General features: G+C 33.4%; 2 protein-coding genes across 2 annotated transcripts; both read left to right on the top strand.

Moving 5' to 3' along the window:
• On the top strand, window positions 1–582 carry LOC127701573 (craniofacial development protein 2-like). Its single transcript, XM_052205850.1, has one exon. It carries the CDS (start codon window positions 1–3, stop codon window positions 580–582), a length of 582 nt encoding a protein of 193 aa, XP_052061810.1.
• Window positions 583–5,405: 4,823 nt separating this feature from the next.
• On the top strand, window positions 5,406–20,605 carry LOC127700272 (alpha-L-fucosidase-like). Its single transcript, XM_052203695.1, has 8 exons — window positions 5,406–5,885; window positions 12,073–12,179; window positions 13,373–13,503; window positions 13,877–14,013; window positions 14,876–14,973; window positions 17,158–17,290; window positions 18,797–18,967; window positions 19,588–20,605. Exons 1-8 carry the CDS (start codon window positions 5,539–5,541, stop codon window positions 19,847–19,849), a joined length of 1,386 nt encoding a protein of 461 aa, XP_052059655.1. The 5' UTR covers window positions 5,406–5,538; the 3' UTR covers window positions 19,850–20,605.
• The last annotated feature ends 1,448 nt before the right edge of the window (window positions 20,606–22,053 follow it).

Here is a 22,053-nt window from a genome sequence, read left to right as displayed (position 1 = left end):
ATGGGTGACATGAATGCAAAGATAGAATCAGATAATGTTGGATATGAAGATATGATGGGGAAGAACGGGTATGGTGTTATCAATAAGAATGGAGAATTAGTTCGGGATTATTGTCAGACTAACAACATTGTAATTGGCTCCAGCATATTCAAAAATAAAGATATTCTTAAATACACATGGACTTCACCAGACGGAAACATCAAGAATCAGATTGACCACATCACGATTGACAAATGGTTTAGAAGATCTATGGAAGATGTAAGGTCATATAGAGGTGCTGATGTTGGTAGTGATCATGAATTACTTATTTCCAGAGTTAAGCTAAAACTTTGTCGACAGAGAGTAAATCAGGAACAGAAGAAAAGATATGATACAGATAAGCTAAAGATACCAAAAGTTGCACACGAGTTCAAACTTGGGTTAAGGAACAGATTTCAGGTATTGGGAGAAACAGAAGGCATAGAAGAACAGTGGATAGAATATGTGAGGTTGGTGAGCAAACACTGGGTTTTAAAGACAGGAAACAACCAGAATGGATCACTGCCAACAGTATCCACAAAATACAAGAACGAAAACAGATAAAACAAAAAATCAATGCTACAAGATCACAAAGACAGAAAGAAAAGCTGGAGAAAGATTATAAAGCAAAGAACAAGGAGGTAAAACTTAGTACAAGAGATGATAAAAGGAAATATATTGATAATATAGCAAAAAGTGCAGAAGATGCAGCAAACAAGGGAGAGCAGAACAAGCTATACATGCTGAGCAAGAAAATTTCCAACAGTGGCATGAAAGGAAACAGACCTGTAAAGTCAAAAGAGGGACATGTAATAACCAACGAGAAGGAACAATTAGAGAGATGGAAAGAACACTTTGAAGAGATTTTAAACTCGAAAGATCCACCCGTACTAGCAGACATTCAACCTGGAGATGTTGTTGATATGAACATTGAACCACCAACCATTGAAGAGATAATAAAGAGTATAAGGGCACTAAGTAATGGTAAGGCTCGAGGTATTGACAACATAGAAGCTGAACTATTGAAAGCTGATGTAGGCACAATAGCAAAAGTCTTTTGCCATCTATTTACAAAGATTTGGAACAGGGAAGAAATACCAACAGACTAACAAAAGGGAATTATAATCAAACTCTCAAAAAAACGAAATTTAGAAGACTGTGACAACTGGAGAGGAATAACATTACTATCTGTACCTGGGAAAGTCCTCTGCAGAATTATCATCAACAGAATTAGAGATGCTATTGACATTCTACGTAAAGAATAAGCTGGGTTCCGAAGAGGTCGAGGCTGTATCAACCAAATATTCATTCTGAGAAATAAAGTAGAACAATGCATTGAATGGAACAGCCCCCTATTTGTCAACTTCATCGACTTCAAAAGAGCGTTTGACACTATCCAAAAAAAAAGATCATGGCAAACTATGGAATTCCAGGTAAAATAATCAGGATGGTGCAAGCATTTTATGATCACTTCAGTTGTGTAGTTGAACATGAGGGTAAACATTCGGAATGGTTCCACATTAAATTTGGAGTCAGGCAAGGATGTATAATGTCTGATTTCCTTTTCTTACTGGTTATAGACTGGACAATGACGCAAACAACACGGAAAAGGCGTGGTATCAACTGGGGAAGATTAGGGGTATTAGAAGATCTTGATTTTGCAGATGATATTGCTCTCCTGTCAGCAACAAGAACACAATTGCAAGCCAAAACAGATGATATACAAAAGATAGCTGAAACAACTGGATTAGAAATAAACAAGAAAAAAAGTAAAAAAATGTGTGTAATGGCAAACAACATCCAGCCTATTACATTGGACAACGAAGAAATATAGATGGTTGACAGTTTTACATACCTTGGAGCGGTTATAGATACCAGCGACAATGCAACAGCCGACATAAGGAATAGAATAAAAAAAGGCAAGAGCCGCATACTACAAGTTAAGAAAAATATGGACATCAAACAAATACAGTAGAAACGCCAAAATGAAAATCTATAAAAGCAATGTAATATCAGTGTTGTAATATGGGGCAGAATGTTGGGAGATAAGCAAGAGATATGGAGACAAACTTAACACCTTTAACACCAGGAACTTGCGTAGAATCTTCAAGATATCTTGGCCAACACAGATCTGCTGCAAAGAGCCAACATGTGCATCATCACCAACACCATAAGACCAGGAGATGAAATTGGATAGGTCACATCCTGAGGATGGATCCATGGAATGATTGTCGAATCACCTTGACGTGGACACCACCAGGAAAGGGAAATGTAGGAAGACCAAAGTAAACTTGGAGACGAATGGTAGACAAAGAACAGAATTTGGATGGAGGACATGGGGAGAAGCACAACAGCAAGCAGCAGACAGGCTCAGATGGAAGGCTTCCATTTGCGCCCTATGCGACACATGGCGCTAACGGCAGTTGTAAGTTGTAAGTAATACTTATGAATCTTTCGAACGCTTTTGACTTTCTACCATGCATATGACATTCTTTTATGTGAGCTATCTGCCTATGGTCTATCTTCATAATCGGTTAAATTACTAAAATGTACTTTAAAATTATCTTACAGGTCGTAGGTAACAAATCAAACTTCAGGGAGTCCCCAGTAGTTTGGCTGACAACCAGGAAGGTGAACCCCAAGTCTCAATCCTGGGACCTTTATTATTAAGATTTTTTTATTAATGCTATATTTTATTGTTTTGACTAACATGGAGCCCTATATGACTATGCTGACGATGAAACTGTCATATGCTGATGAAAATGTATTATATAAAAATAAGAATATCTAGTTTGATTGTCAATTTGACAACTATCAACTAGATTTTAAATGATGTGGATATAAGCAATTATAGATCACCGTACGACCTTCAACACGGACAAAAACCCCTACAATATAGTCAGCTTCAAATGGCCCCGACATGAAAAAATATGACAAATTTCAATTTACGAAAAATAAATATAACTAGACATGAACCAACGACAACGACTAAATTACAGGCTCCTGACTTAGCACAGACACATACAGAATTACATGTTTTTGAGTGCTCAACCCTCTCCTAACCTGTCCCATTGGTTTTACAATACAAAATAAGAACAAAATGTTAAAATCAGTTACAATAGGCTTAATAAAAACAATAGATACAACCACCGACATACCGTAAAACGGGGTTTTTTTTCGCGTGTGTTTAAATTTCGCTTTGTTCGCGAAAATTTTACCCCGCGTAAATTTGCCTGCATATTCCAAGATTTATCGTCGTTTGAAAGTTTCGTACATTATACTGTTAATTTTCGAGTCTTTTGGGTTGTTCTACAGATCAGAAGAATGTGCATACTTTATTAATATCTCTGTTTTGATAATAATTAAATTGGCTGATTATACAAGTCACACCTTTTGAAAGCATAGCAATCAGTGGCCTTTTTAGCGACGATCTACTGATTAATGTCATAACCCAAACATTTTGCCTTTGATTTTAAAATATATCACATTTACAGGCCTTGATATTTGCATATCTGTAATGATCAAAACCTTCAATTTTTAGCATGCCCTAAAATACATTATTTACGTTCCTTGAAAGTTCTCTGAATTATTTATGTGTATTTTTGGTTGTAGTACTAATATTTATTTGTAATCGATTACTTGTTAGTCAATCAAGTTTATATTGTTTTTATCTGTAACGATACGATACAGTTCTTTTTTCGCATGTATTTTCCGATTCAGCGAAAATTAAACAAAGTGAAACTTTAACCTGCCCGTTGTGTCACTAAATCGCAAAAAAAAAGCCGACGCGAAAAAAACCCGATATATGGTATTAGAGTCTCGCAGTTACTGAATTCTAGTACAAAGCCAATTACAACTTATGAATAAATCATGTAAGTTTCAATCTAAAGTATCAACCAGTACACCTTCAACGGATTTAGTAAATATATCTCATAAACAGTCTCCGAAAGGCATGAGCGTGTGTAATGACAAAATACATTTAAGTAAAAAGAATAGACAGGATGTAGGGTCATAGGTACTCATAACTGTACATATATAGCAATATATATCTAGTTATGTTTTAATTTTTCAAAAACAAAATCAATGTTACCAACGATAAAAACAATGTTTAAAGATTTGACTACAGTGTTATATTGATGAGCCTTAAGAAAAAGTTTATTCGAAGGATTAATGAGTTTATGTGTACTTGAAAAGGAAATTTCAGTTTTAGTTGTTTTGTTTAAATCTAATAATATGCATGGAAATTCCGGTAAACAAAAATTCCACGCCATTGTAGTTGGAAGTATATATATCTTTATTCTCATCACCAAATACAAACAGTAAAACATTGAGAAGAAGCCTCTTTTAATATACAGTCAGCTAAAAGATCATGTGATGAGATTGCCAAAGTTTTAGCTGTTGATATTGATTATCAACTAAATTCAGTCACCATATTAAAAAAAATGTCTGTTGTAAAGCTTCTTAACAATTTTGTCCTTTAGCGTGGAATTTTTGCAACAAAATTAGTACTTCTTGATTAGAAAAAAATGAGGAACGGGCTTAACTATTTATTAACGAAGACTATGTCAGTACGTATGATAAACTACAGGTACGAGATAAAGTTCAATCACTGACAAATAGACGTATGCCTAGTATGGCCATTGGATGATTTGAGATTTTATATAGATTATTATCACTATGTCAAAATAACTTAGTTGTACTCAAAGATTGTAAATAAATAGTAGAAATCTAACGTTACAGATATACCTAGGGTTTGGAAATCAACTTATGATAAGAGCTATTATTAACATGCAGCTGATGTTTTATGGAATGATCTACCTAGTGGCGTTAGAAAATTGCTAAATAATAATTAAAAATATAGATGGGAATTGTATTTGACAGTAAGTGCACAGTTTGTGCAGCTAAATAATATATTGTTTGATAAATTTATATCAATTTAGATCTCTTTTAAGTTTTTGCTTTTTATCAGCTTTCTAAGCATGCTTATCTGCAATTCTTTTTATTTGGTTTTGATTTAATATCTAGCTTATTATGCTTATTTCTGCTTACTATTACCATGTTGAATTAAGACGCGTTTTGTTTTATTTTTTGCGTGTTTGTTGGTATTATTAAGCCTTGTATGTCGATTAAAAGCTCAGTAAGGCTTATGTCTTTTTTTTTTTGATTTTTAAACTTTGCCAACTGTAAAAAAATAAAGCATATTTATTCATTATATTATTACTTATATTATTTGAACACTTTTGTCACGTGACTTTAAATTTTTCTCTTTTTTTTTTCAATTACCTTTAGAAATAAGTAATCAGCTGCATGTTTCATACTTATCAATTTTTGATCGAGCTGTAGTAAGGAAACGTTATGTAAATTACATTAGTTTATTGATTATTTTCTTTCCTTACAAACAACAACTGTGATTGAACCATAACCAGTTCTACGCTCTATGGATTTTTAAATGACAAGGCAGTACAATATAATGGGACTATTTTTTCATGTGACAAATCATGTGAGCTTTAAATTGTAAACATGGCGAAACACTGGTTGTTGATATTAATTTGTTGCATAGGATTACAGTTTAGTTGTGCAAAATATACCCCTGATTGGGACTCATTAGATTCAAGGCCGTTACCAAAATGGTATGACGAAACCAAATTTGGAATTTTCATAACATGGGGAGTATTTTCCGTTCCAAGTTTCTCTTCTGAATGGTTTTGGCCTCACTGGAAATCGAAGCATCCAGCTCCAGATATAGTCAACTTTATGAAACATAATTACCGACCTGACTTCACCTATGCTGACTTTGCTGCAGATTTCACAGCAGAATTTTTTAATCCAGACGAATGGGCAGATATATTTAAAGCATCGGGAGCAGGGTAAGACGTAGTCTCATAATATGGGAGATACAGAAATATTATCGACTTAATTTACATGAAAAAACGCTATCAGTTTTATAATATGTGTGTATATATATATACTAAGATCCATTTATTACACCGGGTGATCTGTTTATTTGGCAATCGCCAATGGCAGTCAGCAGGGTTTAAGAACATTTGTTGTTCGACCTGTTAGTCAAATGCGTTTTGTTGAAATATACTTTTTCACTTTTTTGGTCTTTTTGAAAATGTTGTTTGTGCTGTATTTAGACCCCTCTAACAAGAAATTTGTTTTGCATACACACGTATTAAAAATTGCGGTTTTTATCCAACGCAATCATAGGTTTGAACGTTGTTTTCAATTTAGACTTGTATATATATATATATATATATAGAGAGAGAGAGAGAGACATTATTTGTCGAAATCCGGATATGGTGTACAAAAACCTTTGCACCTTTTGTTTGCGGTATATCATCTTTTCCGCAAGTTTATTGTTTTCTGTTTAGTATTAAATTTAAAATTAAGATCCATTTATTACAGCGGTGATCCGTTTATTTGGCAATCGCCAATGGCAGTCATCAGGGTTTAAGAACATTTGTTGTTCGACCTGTTAGTCAAATGCGTTTTGTTAAAATATACTTTTTCACTTTTTTGGTCTTTTTGAAAATGTTGTTTGTGCTGTATTTAGACCCCTCTAACAAGAAATTTGTTTTGCATGCACACGTATAAAAATTTCGGTTTTTATCCAACGCAATCATAGGTTTGAACGTTGTTTTCAATTTAGACTTGTGTATATATATATATTGTATGAATTAAGAACAGCTTAACAATTTACATGTAACCAGATAATACAAACTGTAATATGTGGTATGCAAGATTATCGACACATATATTTATACCCATATCGTGCACAAATCTTCAGTCAGTATAAAAAAAGGAGATATGGTCTGATTTTTTAAAATAAAAGAATTGAACATAAGTTATAAGCACCGCAAGAGTTGACTAGGGTATAGAAATATGGGCATTCCTGAACTTCTCCCGTTCTGGCAGTAAAACCCTTCCTTAAGTGGTGTGTTCGATTTTTTTATCTGCGGAATAAATAATAACGCATTCACATCCGTTCGGATTAGGACATTAAATCCGATTCCTCGTATAGAAAGAGTTTCACTTTAAGCATGTAAAAGAACACTTTCAACAACTCTATGAGAGGGCCATAGAATGCATGCTGTAAGTTAAAATTTATGTCCCCATCAATCAGACGATTTTCCGAATGGCGACCCCCTCCTTGCAGAAACTACCTACTGTATTAACTGTTAATTTGTTCTCGTCATAACCATGCAAGAAATATTTGCCACTGGACATTACGCAAACAACAACAATCAATCAATAAATTAATAATCATTTTTACACTAAAGCCATCGGAAGTGTACTGATTGATATTTAAGTCTGAGAAAACATCGTCTTTTAAGTTTAAATTTGGCTTTTAACTAGCTTTTAGTGACTGTGAGTTCTCTTAGATCGGTATTTTGTGTTATTTAATTGTCTTTTTGTAACTAGTATAAGAATAAGAAGATGTTGTATGATTGCCAATGAGACAACATTCCACCACAGATCAAATGACGTAGAAGTAAGAAACTATAGGTAACCGTACCGCTTTCAAAAACAGACAAAATAAAAACAACATAGCACACATGTGGAGCAGGATCTTCTTACCCTTCCGGAACACCTGAGATCACCCCCAGTTTTTGGTGGGGTTCGTGTTGCTCAGTCTTTAGTTTTCTATGTTGTATTTTGTGTACTATTGTTTTTCTGTTTGTCTTTTTCTTTTTTAGCCATGGCGTTGTCAGTTTATTTTTAACGTATGAGTTTGAATGTTCCTTTGGTATCTTTCGCCTCTCTTTTAAAAAGCCCCGACATGAAAAACCTAAAACTATTTAATCGAGAAAACTAATGTCCTCATTTATGTACAAAACAATAAACGAAAAACGAATACGATATATAGGACCAAACCACTTAATTACAGCGTCCTGACTTAATAGATATAGGAAGATGTGGTATGAGTGCCAGTGAGACAACTCTCCATCCAAGTTACAATATATAAAAGTAAACCATTATCGGTCAAGGTACGGCCTTCAACACGAAGCATTGGCTCACACCGAACAGCAAGCTATAAAGGGCCCCAAAAAATTACTAGTGTAAAACCATTCAAACGAAAAAACCAACGGTCTAATCTATATAAAAACGAGAAACACGTATGAACTACATAAACAGACGACAACTACTGTAATCAGATTCCTGACTTAGGTCAGGTGCAAACATTTGCAGCGGGATTAAACGTTTTAATGGTACCAAACCTTCTCCCTTTTCTGAAACAATAGTATAACATCACAACATAGAAACACACACTATAAAAATTAAGAGTCACATAAAGATTGTGGCAGGCTTAAAAATATCTGCTGGCGCCTAAACATCCCCTTACCTCGAACAATGGTGTAACAGCAAATCATAAGAAAAAACTACTAAAATCAGTTGAAAAAGGTTTGACTCATCAGACTTACAAAAAGACTTAGAATCATGTGCAAAACAGTGTAGCCGAGACCATTGATTGGCGCGCTAAAATATCCCATTGACTGGGTCAGATTAGGTGAACGTTCGTCTGTAACGCCCACAACTCACGACGTATTTATTATAGACATTTAAACTGTGGGGTCACCAAAGGGTCTCAAAGCCTAAATAAAATAATTCGAAAAACTAATCAGGAATAGCCTTTGTGTTTTGATTTAGTATTGAATACTTAAACGTTCTTTACTTGTGTTTTTGTTATGTTTTGATAATGAATTTTTATGATATCGGACGTTCTTTCAGCAAAAAAGGATTTAACTGGCTTTAAAAGTTACAATGGATGTGTTGATTATTATATTTTTTTCGGACGTCAAAGCGATTTAACAATTGCGGTTGTTCAATTATGTCAACTTTTAACTTTAACTGGTCAAAATTTTATTTTAGAACGAATGCATGATCAACTTTAAAAAGTGTGCAAACACAAAACATATAGACAAAATATACTTCTTTCCTTTCTTTTTCGTACTTGCAAGTTATTAGACAGTAAAAAGGCTATTTCGAAAATTTGAAATTTGCATTTACGTTTTTGAATATGTACAGTCAAGTTTAGCGATTGATAATTCATTGATAACATTCTGGCGTATCACAAACAAACAACTTGTGACGTCTCATTTCATTGGCCGAAAGATTTAAGTACAACAACAATTGTAGTGTGCACGTGAATTGACACAGGTGACCGACAATGGAATGTACTCATTACTACGAACGTAAAAAACAATGATATTTGGTCCAAATAATTATATAAGTATTTTGTGAATTTCAAATAGTGGGGTCGAAATATTATACTAATAATTTGTGTTAAGTAATATTCTTTATGCATGCAGCACTTGTACCGCACTATGAAAAATATAAGGATAAAATAAAATACATGTGCCGCTTTTATACGGATGCATGTATGAACCACTTTAATTTCTTTCATATGACGCTAGGTTATTATCCTGACAATGTCGTAATTACTTATAATAAGGATCTCATAATACTGATCCATTTCAAATTTATGATGGGTTGCACATTCCTCTTTTATTGTTTTCATGCTATAAAACGAAAATAAAGTAGCTAAGCGTTTGGTCATTCAGAAATGACGTGTCATAAACGAGCAAATTGTCCCCGAAAGATCGTATCATGTGTGCACGTGAATATAGATGTACTATGCAATGTACTATCATGGTCACCACGAAATTCAAATGAATTCAGTGAAGGCATGTTGGTGTAAAAAGGTTTGAAATGTTTCATCGGCGAAGATTTTATTTTTGCATGTGTCGAACTAAAAAATAAATAAATACTTGTGAAAAAATGTCGTAGTTTATAAGGAACTATATAAATGTACTGTTTTCGATTGTAATTGGTTGAAAATTTATCCTTTAATTTCATACCGTAAGAATAGAGCTTTGCATAACATTGTTGAACTATCCGCCAAAGTAACGTGTGCCATGCGTGCGTATTAAAATGAAATACAAAATCATACATGTATGATAAACTTATAAACGAAATATTAAGAAATTAAGGATGACTACTGTAAAAGTATGTACAAAAATGGAGTCACCTTTTATCAATACATTTAGTGAATAACCACACTGTTTAAAACTGATTGTTTTCTATGCAAATATTTAAATATTTACAATATATAATTTTCAACCGAGGACAGCAAAACAGTTAATCATAAATTAAGAAAGTATATCGCTGGAGTTTATAAAGTACATTTCCTTCCACTGTGCCATGGTTTGCCATCTCCATTTTTTCTCTAAACAAAGCATGGCTGGTTACATGTTCTGAATTTACTTAGAATTTCGGGATTTTTTTTTCAAAATTAAGTAAACTAAATCAGAAAAAAATCACACTATCCTAAAACTTATGAAAGAATATGAATAATGAACATGACAGTTTATAACACAAACCCATTTACTATAAAAATCGAGCAATATCTTTAGTATGTAATTTGGTTATTTTTGTAGTTAAGTACGGTTTCATTTCAAGTACAACGTTAATTCATCAAGTCCATTGAATAAAAGATAAGGCAGGGTGAGCAACTTGACAAAAATAAAAGGCAGGGTGACGATTTATGTAAAAAAATCAGGATAAACTAATAAATATAGTCAGGACCTAACAGACTGAAAAATAGAAAGACAGGACAGAGATAACAAAAAAAAAAATGCAGGACAAAATGTTTCATCCAAGTCCCCCACCCCCAATCAAAATAAAATGGTAGCTCCCTTAATCCAGAACCAATTGAGAGGAGACAGTTGAATTAAATATTTCGACGTGACTGTTAAGATTAAAGTTTAAAATTTTACATGCACATGCATAAAAGCTAGAATTGCCATGGGATAATCAAGAACACAATCATGTACGTGAATACGACGATGGAAGTTTTTACCGACCTTGACCGGCTACGTGAATACTGATCAGTCCATTCAGCTTTATAGTACGCGTGTTCTATTTTCGCAGGTGTGAGGTTGAAGGTTTGAAATGACCAATGAAAACGATCGTTCCTTAACGAGTTAATCTAATAAAGTTTGTTTGACTGATTATGTTGCACGACCTTTCGCTAAGCTTGGCCGCAGTTCAGTATACAATGTATAGTTTGATGATCTTTTCTGCTAACTACTATACTTGTGAAAAACCCTTGGCAACAGAAACATATTCAGTTTTTTTTAAATTGACCCAATTTACATAGTAATGGACGACTTCGTACATTTTATGATCGCAAATAAAATATGTATATATTATACTGTGCACTGTAGTTCGTATATATACTGAGACCCTTTGGCAACCCCACAGTTTAAATGTTTATAATAAATACGTCGTGAGTTGTGGGCGTTACAGACGAACGTTCACCTAATCTGACCCAGTCAATGGGATATTTTAGCACGCCAATCAATGGTCTCGGCTACACTGTTTTGCACATGATTCTAAGATACAAAGCTGCTCGCTAGTTCAAACCCAACAACTAATAAACAAAATATCATGTATCGAAAAAGAAAATATCAATCAGTACACATCCAATAGATTTAGTGTAAAGACGTCATAAACAGTCAGGAAAAACATGATCTTGTGCAATGCCAAAATAAAAGTATCGATAGAATGTAACACTTTAAATCTTCATTGTTGTATAGCAATACTATTTACGTTTTAATTTATTGATAACGAAATCAATGTTTATACCGATAACAAATTGTTCAAATATCTTATGACAGTATTGAATTGATAATCTTTGACAATACTTATTTTTGAACCGATCTGATGAGCCAGGCAATTCACATCTGATTTTAACAGTTGGTTCTTAAGTTGGGCTGCTTACAAACATGTCAACCTTGACATGTGTCTTCTGTAATTGTACCAATTCAGGAGCCTGTAGTCGTTGGTTACCGTCTGTCATAATAGTTTTCATTAATATTTTCAGCTTAAACCTGGCCATTTGTTCTTCTCGGTTTTAATGTTTCTGCTTTTGTAAACCGGATAAATAGGTGTTTACATCCTTGTTATTTTGATCTATTGTGGATATTTGTCCGTTTGCAATCACATCACATCACATCTACAAATTTTCTTGTTATTTAAAATTTTCAGATATGTTGTTTTTACAACTAAACATGGTGGAGGATTCCCAAATTGGCCATCAACTCATTCTTTTAATTGGAATGCAAAAGCAGTAGGACCGAATAGAGACATTGTTGGTGGGTTAAAACTGATGCATAACCGGAAAACATGTCTATAATTCTAAGTTTGTATATCCTACATGTAGTAACTTCACCTTACTGTAATCCGGTTTGAATAGCCTGAGTCAAGAATAACTTTGATCGAGGGCAATTACAATTATACCAAAAGCAAGTAAGCCGAGATGTTTTCCCTACACTGTTTTCAATACAAATTAAGTCATTTTGGTTAAAGGTGTCCTTTGATGCAAAAAATTTACAAAATGCACATTTGGAATTTTGTATACAAATTGTCTTAAAAAGCAATACATAGCGCTGAATCACATTTAGATTTAATGGGAATGTGTAAAATTGTTGATGCTTCAGGAATATTATATAGACTCTTTAATATTAAAACTCCATTAGCTTTAACAACTTTCTGATTTTGGTCACAGGAGAAATTGGCCCGAACTATTCACAGAGACTAATAATCCAAAGTTATCCTAGGTTACTACTAGGATAAGAATCCGATTTTGTATTGTCTTTAGTTATTTCTTTATGTTTTTTTCTATTTGGGAAATTGGTGTCGATGGGTGATCTCTGATAATACAACATTTTACCGGCTATCGGTACTGTAGGTGATATCTGATAGCACAACCTATTACCTACCGGCTATCAGTACTATTAGATGGGTGATCTCTGATAGCACAACCTATTACCGGCTATCGGTACTGTAGATGGGTGATCTCTGATAGCACAACCTATTACCGGCTATCGGTACTGTAGATGGGTGATCTCTGATAGCACAACCTATTACCGGCTATCCGTACTGTAGATGATCTCTGATAGCACAACCTATTACCAGCTATCGGTACTGCAGATCGATAGGAAACACAGATCAAAATCTGCTGTACAAGATTCCAAAAATCTTTTGCATTACAATAGCAATCAGAACAGCAGGAAAAAACCTTGCTGTACACGATAACAACATCTCTTGTTTTAATGGCCATCAGAATCACAGATCCTATTGTTTCGGTCGTAGGGATAGAGTTTGGATAGTGTCGTTACAATTCACTCAACACCTTTTCTAAACTGGCCGAGGTAGAAATTGACATATTTGATATATTTATTTCTATATGTCTTTTGAAAATTTATGTATTTATTCTAGCGCTAAAGATATAAAGTATAACGCTGACAACAGGCGATCTTTTAAAGACTATACTTGCTATTTTCAGGCGATTTGGCTGAAGCGATACGAAACAGAACGGATATAAAGTTTGGAACATACTACTGTCTTTCAGAATGGTTTAATCCACTTTATCTCAAAGATAAGGAATCGAATTTCACAACTCAGAATTTCGTAAAGGTATGTTCCAGTATTGTTTGCGGATACAAGATTGATGTTTTATACAATAAGCGTTTATGAAGTGCATACAAAGTAGGTACATATTCCCATAAGTAAGATATAGCATTTATCTTGGTTGCTAAGCCAATCAATGTTGCATTTCAACCAGCAAACTCTCCATCAAAATACAGTCTGAAATATTGGTATCATAATAATGCTTCCATATTGGCCTGACAGTTGTTTTTGTACCTTATTACAGAGCATACAATTTCGATTTTTTTTTTCAATTAGATTATGAAAAGCCACTCTGTGTTAATTTAAATCAATATCAATCTTTTTGTTTTATTTTATAAAACTAATCGTTATATCAAGCCAATCTTTCATGTTTTTTTAGACAAAAGCCATGCCGGACCTTTATGAACTAGTAAGTAAATATAAGCCAGAAATTGTATGGGCAGATATGGTGGATGATTTAGGACCGGCCTCATACTGGACTTCAAAAGAATTTCTTGCTTGGTTGTTCAATGAAAGGTAATTGTTTATTCTTTACTTCTCATTGGTATTTATGAAATATTTTTACAACACTAATTTTCTGCTGACAATTCATTCTTCTGCTTCACCTTCTTTAACCTTGGCTATGCAGATTAATCAGATTATATAGCTCCTAACGTATTTATACATCCCTATCTTCTCAACGCGCGTATGGCGTACAAAATTTCAATCCTGGTATCTATGATGAGTATTATTTTCTTCAAATGTTTGGGTTTCTGAGTTCCTGATGAAGGTAAAGAGTTCCTAGTGAAGGTAAACCCAGAAAAGCGCTTCGGACGCACACAATCTATATAGTGTTACTTCCATTGTTACATAATGGATACCGTAGAAACAGATATGTTGTCTTAAGGAAGGTATGAATTATACTTTATAAACAAAAACCAACACACTATGATTCAAACAACAAATTCTCTGAAACTGACATTACCAAGATGCATGATATTTTATTGACAACATATTTGTGACGTTTGAGATATCTGTTTTTAACAAAAAAAATTTTGGAAGAGAAATTTGGACACATGGCTGTGACACTTTTCTCTAACGATGAAGTTTCTGTATATTAGATACAAAAATGTCTCAAAGCACATAAATGTCAGCACAAACATTTACACCATTAGCGAATTTACTTATTCAGTTGATATTAAAAAAAGAGACGTGTTTTCGAACGATAAACTGGTGAAGCCCTGTCGTGTCTGTACCAAGTCAGACTATCTGGGTCAAATGTTGTTATTTGTTGGATTGTACTAAAAAAAACATTCCAGAGGAATGGACTCAGGTTGTGGTGGTTGGTGATTGTCTTTTTGGGATACCTGTTATCTATTTTCTACTTATTAACTTACAGTCCAGTAAAGGACACTGTTGTTACAAATGACCGATTTGGCCAAGATTGTAAATGCAAGCATGGTAGCTACAAAACCTGTACAGATAGATTCAATCCAGGTTAGTGTACATACAGGGGGGAGGGTATGAAAATTAAACGAAAGGAAATGAAATTTGAAATGCAATAGCATTTTTGAACACCAACAGCAATAGTGATATTGAAGAATAAAAAACGTTTGAAAGGTTGTGTAAACATCGTAAGGAAAATCTCGAAATTGAAAACCGCATTCTTTATATCAAATTGACAAGAACCAATATTTGATACACATAAAAGAATTGAAATAAATATGTAATCGGAGTACGGGAGGCTGTCGACCTTCTAAATGAAATTTTAAATTATAAAAAAAATGATAATAATTCCTCACATTCACTCTCCGTAAGTAACAAAACATCATAAGAATACAAACCCGATGACATTCATTTAAGGAATGACTGTAATGTTTATTCTGTCTATGAAGAAATAACATAAAAAATGTGGTGCACACTGAATAACCAGGGTAGCGGGTTATTTTAAAGTGTGCACCACATTTTTTGTGTTATTTCGAATAGACAGTTAAAATATTACAGTCATTCCGTATAATTTAATTCTAAATTCCATTTTAAACCGGAGTAAATCATGAAAAAACGTTGACACGTCACGGTCACATGACTAAATTATGTCTATGAGCTGATAAACAAAACACCGTCAGCCAATCAGAAGACGCGTTACATCCAAAATTAAATTATTAGTTAATTCACAGAACACGTCGTAATTAGTATGACAAGTAAATCAAAAGTATGAGAGGTCTAGAGGCCAAGAAAATAAAATTCTTCGACATCAACATTTATTTATTTAAAAATTCTTTGATATAACAACTAGGAAACTGACAGGAAGTAAACAATAAAAACCTTTAATTCCAGTTTCATGCAAATTAAACTAAAATCAGATGACTCCTTTCAGACGGGCTTGTTCTCTACGGTTTTTAAGCAAACATGACCATTACATAGTTGTTGAGAAACTGACACAGGCAACCCAAAGGCAAGGCGATTCAGAACTTGAAATATTGTATAAACACTTCGTCGATTGTTGAGCACAAAATGTTGATCTCTAGATATAGTTTGAGTTTTTGTGTTGTTTGGTTGTTATCTCATTGATTGACGTATTATACACATTTCTTTTATTCAGACCAAAAACTTGACTGTAATAACATTAACGGTACCAATAATTCTGCACCAGTAGCGCATTTCGACAATAAACGTCTCTTCAGTGATGCTCGAGGCCAAAATATTTGAAAATTCATAACTTTAAAAAAGAGTTTCTATACCAAAAGTAATGTGGTCAATGTAATGTAAGACATACGTTAAATTTATTTGCGTGGCAATATATGGTACACAAAGATAATGTATATGTTAAACTAACTAAATTCTCTAACTTATAATATTAGGATGAAACTGGTGTTATGACGAAAAGTTTACTTTATTCATTTAACCATTATATTCAGGTCAAGCAAGATCGTGTGACCCTTATACGACGGCAGGTAATCACCCTAAAGAAAATGAAAGAGAATCATTTGATACAAGATCCACATTATCAATTTAACATTTGCGGGTATTATAAAAAAAATCAAAAGATTTATAATGATATATCTAAATGGGTGGCGGAAGAAACCAAACGTTAGTGTTTTCGGACTTGTTCGTCTTTTTGTTCTTCTTTAGTGTGTTTTCATGGGGATTTGAATGTCCCCTTGGTATCCTCTGCCTCTTTGTTTGTACATTTGTAATTTCTCGTATGGTTATTCTCTCGATTCTTAAATCTTTATGTTACATTGCTGCTTTAATTTTAAAGAATTCCTAGCCTGATGCAAATGGCTTATCTAGACAATGGGTTATTGCTTTTCTTATATTCTGTCTAGTTTTGGAGATTCTGCTATTTATATGAAAATATGGAGATGTGGTATGCTTGCCAAATAGACAACTATCCACAATTCAAAAGAAGTGGATATAAGCAATTATAGGCCATCGTACGGTCTTCAACAATGAGAAAAACCCATGCCGTATAGTCGGCTATAAAAAGGTACCGACATGACCATACTTGTTACCTGTTTTCTATAACTGATCTTACGAGACATTTAATATAAGTTGTTGCAATTTCTGTGTTTCGATCTTACTAATTAGATATCAATAGATATAAATAACTAAATATAGAGCACCGTATACCAATTCAATGATTCCGGTCATTTTTAAATGCTCTTATTCAACTTTCAGGTGTATTACAGAAATTCAAATGGGAAAATTGTATGACAATAGACAGAGACTCCTGGGGATATCGCAGAAATTCTAACCTCGAAGCTTATCTGAGTGTTCATGATATCATTTCAACTTTTGCATCCACAATCAGGCAAGTAAAATATCCCCATGGTCAGGTTGTAAGCAATAGTTAACTTGTGAAAATTAAATGTTTGCTTTTGATTAAAGATGCATTCATTTACTACTTATCTGGACTACGATCACCATTAACTATTTTTTAGCGGTTCCAACGAATGTAGTCTATGGACCAGAAAGTTTGTAACAAATGAAAACCAAAGAAACATAAGGCTCACATATGTTGACATAGACGGGCAATTATGAAAGTGCTGCTTAGATAAAATACAAGGTCTTAAATCGCATTTTTAAAAAGGTTTTTAACATCTTACCCTAAATAAGCAAACATTTAAAGACAACGACACTCATAGAGAATGCTTGTGGCTGTAGAAAAACACACTGACATGTTTGAGAATACATATATATATATATATATAGTCAGGTTCTCATCTTTTTTTAATCAATTTTTTTATCAGCGGTATCCGCTTTATGGAATAATACTTCAATTAGAAGTCCTCATAATTGTGATATTTGAATTTAGTAAAAGTTTTTACCAATTTATGATTGGATATACTGTAAAATGCAAAAGTTTTTGGCAAGATTAATATTTCTTTTAGCAAAACCTTGAACCTCACACTAAAGTACATGCATTAACTTACTTTCGATATAATCAATATTGATAAAGTGATCAGTGCTCTTTTCCGCTCTTAGATATTAGAGCTTCCCACAATTGATGAATGTAGGATTAGAGCGAGTGACTTTTCCTTTCCAATTATTTGTTTTTGGTTTCTTGATGGTAATGTTGCATTTCTTCATTTTTATATATATCTACTTTTCATTTGGTACGATATGCTTGTTTGGCAGTAGCGTTCAGATTTCAATTATCATTATATTATCTTTACTGAATGTATTAAGGGTGGATTTATCATTGACGTTTACAACATATCTCCTTCTATTTATGTTTGCTCGCGGACTTCAATGAGAAATTTAAACACCAAAGATGGGAACAAATAGAACATCATCATTACCATCAAGGAATAGAAAGGGATATGGTGGAGCTTTATTGAAATTGCAATTGTTTTACGAAAAAGTCTGTCATGTTACCGCATTCGACTTTTGTTATCCGCACCTTATATCTCATGAAAAAGTCTGTCATGTTACCGCATTCGACTGTTGTTATCCGCACCTTATATCTCATGAAAAAGTCTGTCATGTTACCGCATTCGACTGTTGTTATCATCACCTTATATCTCATGAAAAAGTCTGTCATTTTACTGCATCGACTGTTGTTATCCGCACCTTATATCTCACGAAAAAGTCTGTCATGTTACCGCATTCGACTGTTGTTATCCGCACCTTATATCTCATGAAAAAGTCTGTCATGTTTTACCGCATTCGACTGACCTTATATCTCATGAAAAAGTAGACCCGTCATGTTACCGCATTCGACTGTTGTTATCCTTACCTTATATTTCGTTATGTTGTAATGATATTTAGGCAGTAATTTTTCAATTAAAAAAAAACTTCTTGCCTTTTATGATAGTTGTGGTGGTAACATGCTAATGAATGTAGGGCCAACAAAAGACGGGAAAATCATGCCAATATTTGAAGAAAGACTCCGTCAGTTTGGCAAATGGTTGAAGGTCAATGGAGAGGGAGTTTATAGTACGGTTCCATGGAGTCACCAGAATGATACAGTTACCCGAAATACATGGTATGAGTATTATGAAATTGCATTACATGTATATAAAAGTGAAAAACAAATACAAAAAACAAATAAAAGAATTGAACCGAAATTTTAATCCATTAACACATGTTGACATGTTGGCCAGACATAATTATGTCACAGTACTACGAGGGTTATAAAGGGGTGTCATCCCGAATTCCCGGAAAAATTATAAAAGAAGAATATCGAATTCCCGGAAAAAATACGCTGAATCCCGAATTCCCGAAAAAATAAAGCATTCTTTCCCGGATCCAGAAAAAATAATTTCTAAGTCCCGACCCCGATAAGGGTAAAATCCCGAAAAAAAAATAAAGGCCAAATCCCGACTTCCGTAGAAGGTCCTTCCGCCCCCTACTATGGTTTATGTCTTCGTCTGTCTTTCCTTTATAAGTTAAATATAATTATACTGGTTTGTTCCTACTTTGCTGAGACCCAAATGATTGTTGAAATTAAATAATGGTAAAGAAAACCAGCCGAATAAAAGCAATCGCATGGTAAAGTAGTATAAAAATAAATGAGTAAATCTCTTGGCTCTCTGCATGAATAAAACACTTGATCTTTAATTGAATGAATCTCTTAAATCCCTTAAGTCTATGTTGCTTTTACAGGTATACAAAACGAAAAATGGAGAGTGAGGGAACTGTGGTCTATGCATTTCTTCTTTCTTGGCCAACAGACGCAGTTTTGAAATTAGGAGCACCGATCCCATCACAACAAACAGAAGTCAGCTTGCTCGGTTACCCAAACAAATTTATTTGGAAATCTGGTCCAGGAGGCCAAGGAATTAATATCACTGTACCAATTATACCATGGAACAAACTACCATGCGAATGGGCATGGGTACTTAAACTAACACATATATCAAATTAGACTTAAACTTTATTTCATCATTGGTTTAAATATGTGTAATCAAATCAATGTTCTCGTGTCACAAATAACAGATTTCATCAGTGTATGAAACAAGTCATTAAATCATGACTTTGTTTTCAATAGTGCATCATAAAACTCTTCATAAAACACCAAAATATATGAAAAAAATACATTATAACTATCTTTTTCGATTGAAGGGTAAAATGGATAACAGATTTTCTTTTCAAACTATGTTTTTTTTTATATGACTTTTACAATAAGTGACAGTTTGAAAACTGCAATGTACATTCCAGAACACTTATTTGTTGATAATTGTTTCTGCATAGCACTTATTTTGAGTTATTGTCCTGACGATATTTATTCCATTTATTCTTATTCATGTACTATGCATATATGTTAACATTACAATAAGAATTGGTCAGTAGCGAAAAACAGGCGGAGGATACCAAATGGAAAATAATAAATTGTATTGGAATAATTTTATTTTCAATATTATAATATCTTAATTAAATGACGCCTGATAAGACACATGCCATGGTTATGTTTTTCACTAAGTATTTGGTATATTCTGATTTTGAACAGATGATTATTTGATCACCGTAAATGAATCTGAGCGTGTGATTTCAAACTAGAAAAGGTGTTATTTTCAATTTATCTTTGATTAATGAATTGAGTCTCGATATTTACATCTTTTTATATAGAACCGTCCATGTAAATTTTATCTATGTTATTAGCGATTAAATATTTGTCTGTACATGTATATGGTTGTTATATATTGTCCAAATGTATTCATAGCCAGAAATTAGTAGTACTTTTGCTAATTAATATTCACAATATGTAAATGAGAATTGTACCACGTGATAATAGTTTGAACTGAACTGGCTTGATATCATTAAAATCTTTAAAACACGGATATTATAAGTTGCCCGTCACAGAGTCCTTGTTTATAATCACTCTGATATTTCCGTAAAGTTGTCAGGCGGTCAAAATCAAAACAATCAACGCGAATTTAGTGAATTTTTCGTGTTTTCGTGAGTTTATTCTTCTTGAAATAGAGGCATTTTAACTTTATGTGGGAACCTAGAGTTCAACGACTACACATACAAGGTTTGGACTTGCTTATTCTTTGGATATTCAAGTTTCAAGTTTCACCCCGGCAACCTGTATTTCTAATGACCTTGTTAGCCAATTTTCAACACGAAGTTTGCAAATTTGACGTTTCAGCCATTTTAGCCTGTATTTTATACTGCAATGTTAAAAGCCTCTCGCTTCGATTTTTAAAATAGCTCAGGAACCTTGATTTTTGCAACGCCAGTCATTATATTTCGTTTAAATGGTGTATACATGTATTGTTGTGTGTATTCATTTTCTGCCCCGGCAACCTGTCTATCACTTAATTCAAAGTTAAAACAGACATTTTTTCTAAATTCCCTATCATTTCAATATAGTTTCCGTGACCCGTATCCGACTTCTTTAGTATAATATTCAAATAAGCAAAGTGGCGTTGATTTCTGGATATGTTATATCTAATTTAGTATAAAAGGTAAATACTTTTTTAAGCTTGTAACAATTCTTCTACGGTTACTATAATCAGTTCATTATTTAAATCCGAAGAGTTAATTTTTCTTGTATTTCTCGTCTTCAATAAAAGAAGGAATTATTGTTTTACTGTTTGTGAGTGAAATCGTCCGTCCTGGCCCGTATCAGAAAGTTTTGGTTTATATAGGTTTAAAATAGTAAACGGCCATAATATGTTGTAGTAACTGTCACGTTAACTTTAAGGTAGATGGGGTGTCTAAATTATAATCCATAGAATTTTTTAATAATTTGCCAAAATGAAGTTTATATCATGCTTTTTTGGAAAAAATAATAAAAAGAATGGGTCACGGGGCTTATTTTCACGCTACAGGTTGTGCAAAATTGACAGATTTTGTATAGATTATGCATGGAAAATGCAATTTTCTGCCATAAAACGAAAACTGCACCATAGAATTTTGAGATAAAACATGAGAAGATAGCTCTAATATTATACTTTCAGATAAGAAAAAGAAAAAATGGGGTCACCGGGCCCGTTTTCTTGCTACATAATAAAATAGATAAATTCCTAACACATTCTATTGTAAAAGTAACAATATTTGAATTATCTGCCCTTACATTTGAGTTGCCTCCCCTTATGTGGCAAAGTTAGAAAAAATCGAATCAAA

Source organism: Mytilus californianus, unplaced genomic scaffold (assembly GCF_021869535.1).
Source record: "Mytilus californianus isolate M0D057914Y unplaced genomic scaffold, xbMytCali1.0.p SCAF_1, whole genome shotgun sequence".
Taxonomy (NCBI): domain Eukaryota; kingdom Metazoa; phylum Mollusca; class Bivalvia; order Mytilida; family Mytilidae; genus Mytilus; species Mytilus californianus.
The sequence above is the reverse complement of the archived record's forward strand: the minus strand, read 5'-3'. Positions and strand labels throughout refer to the sequence as shown.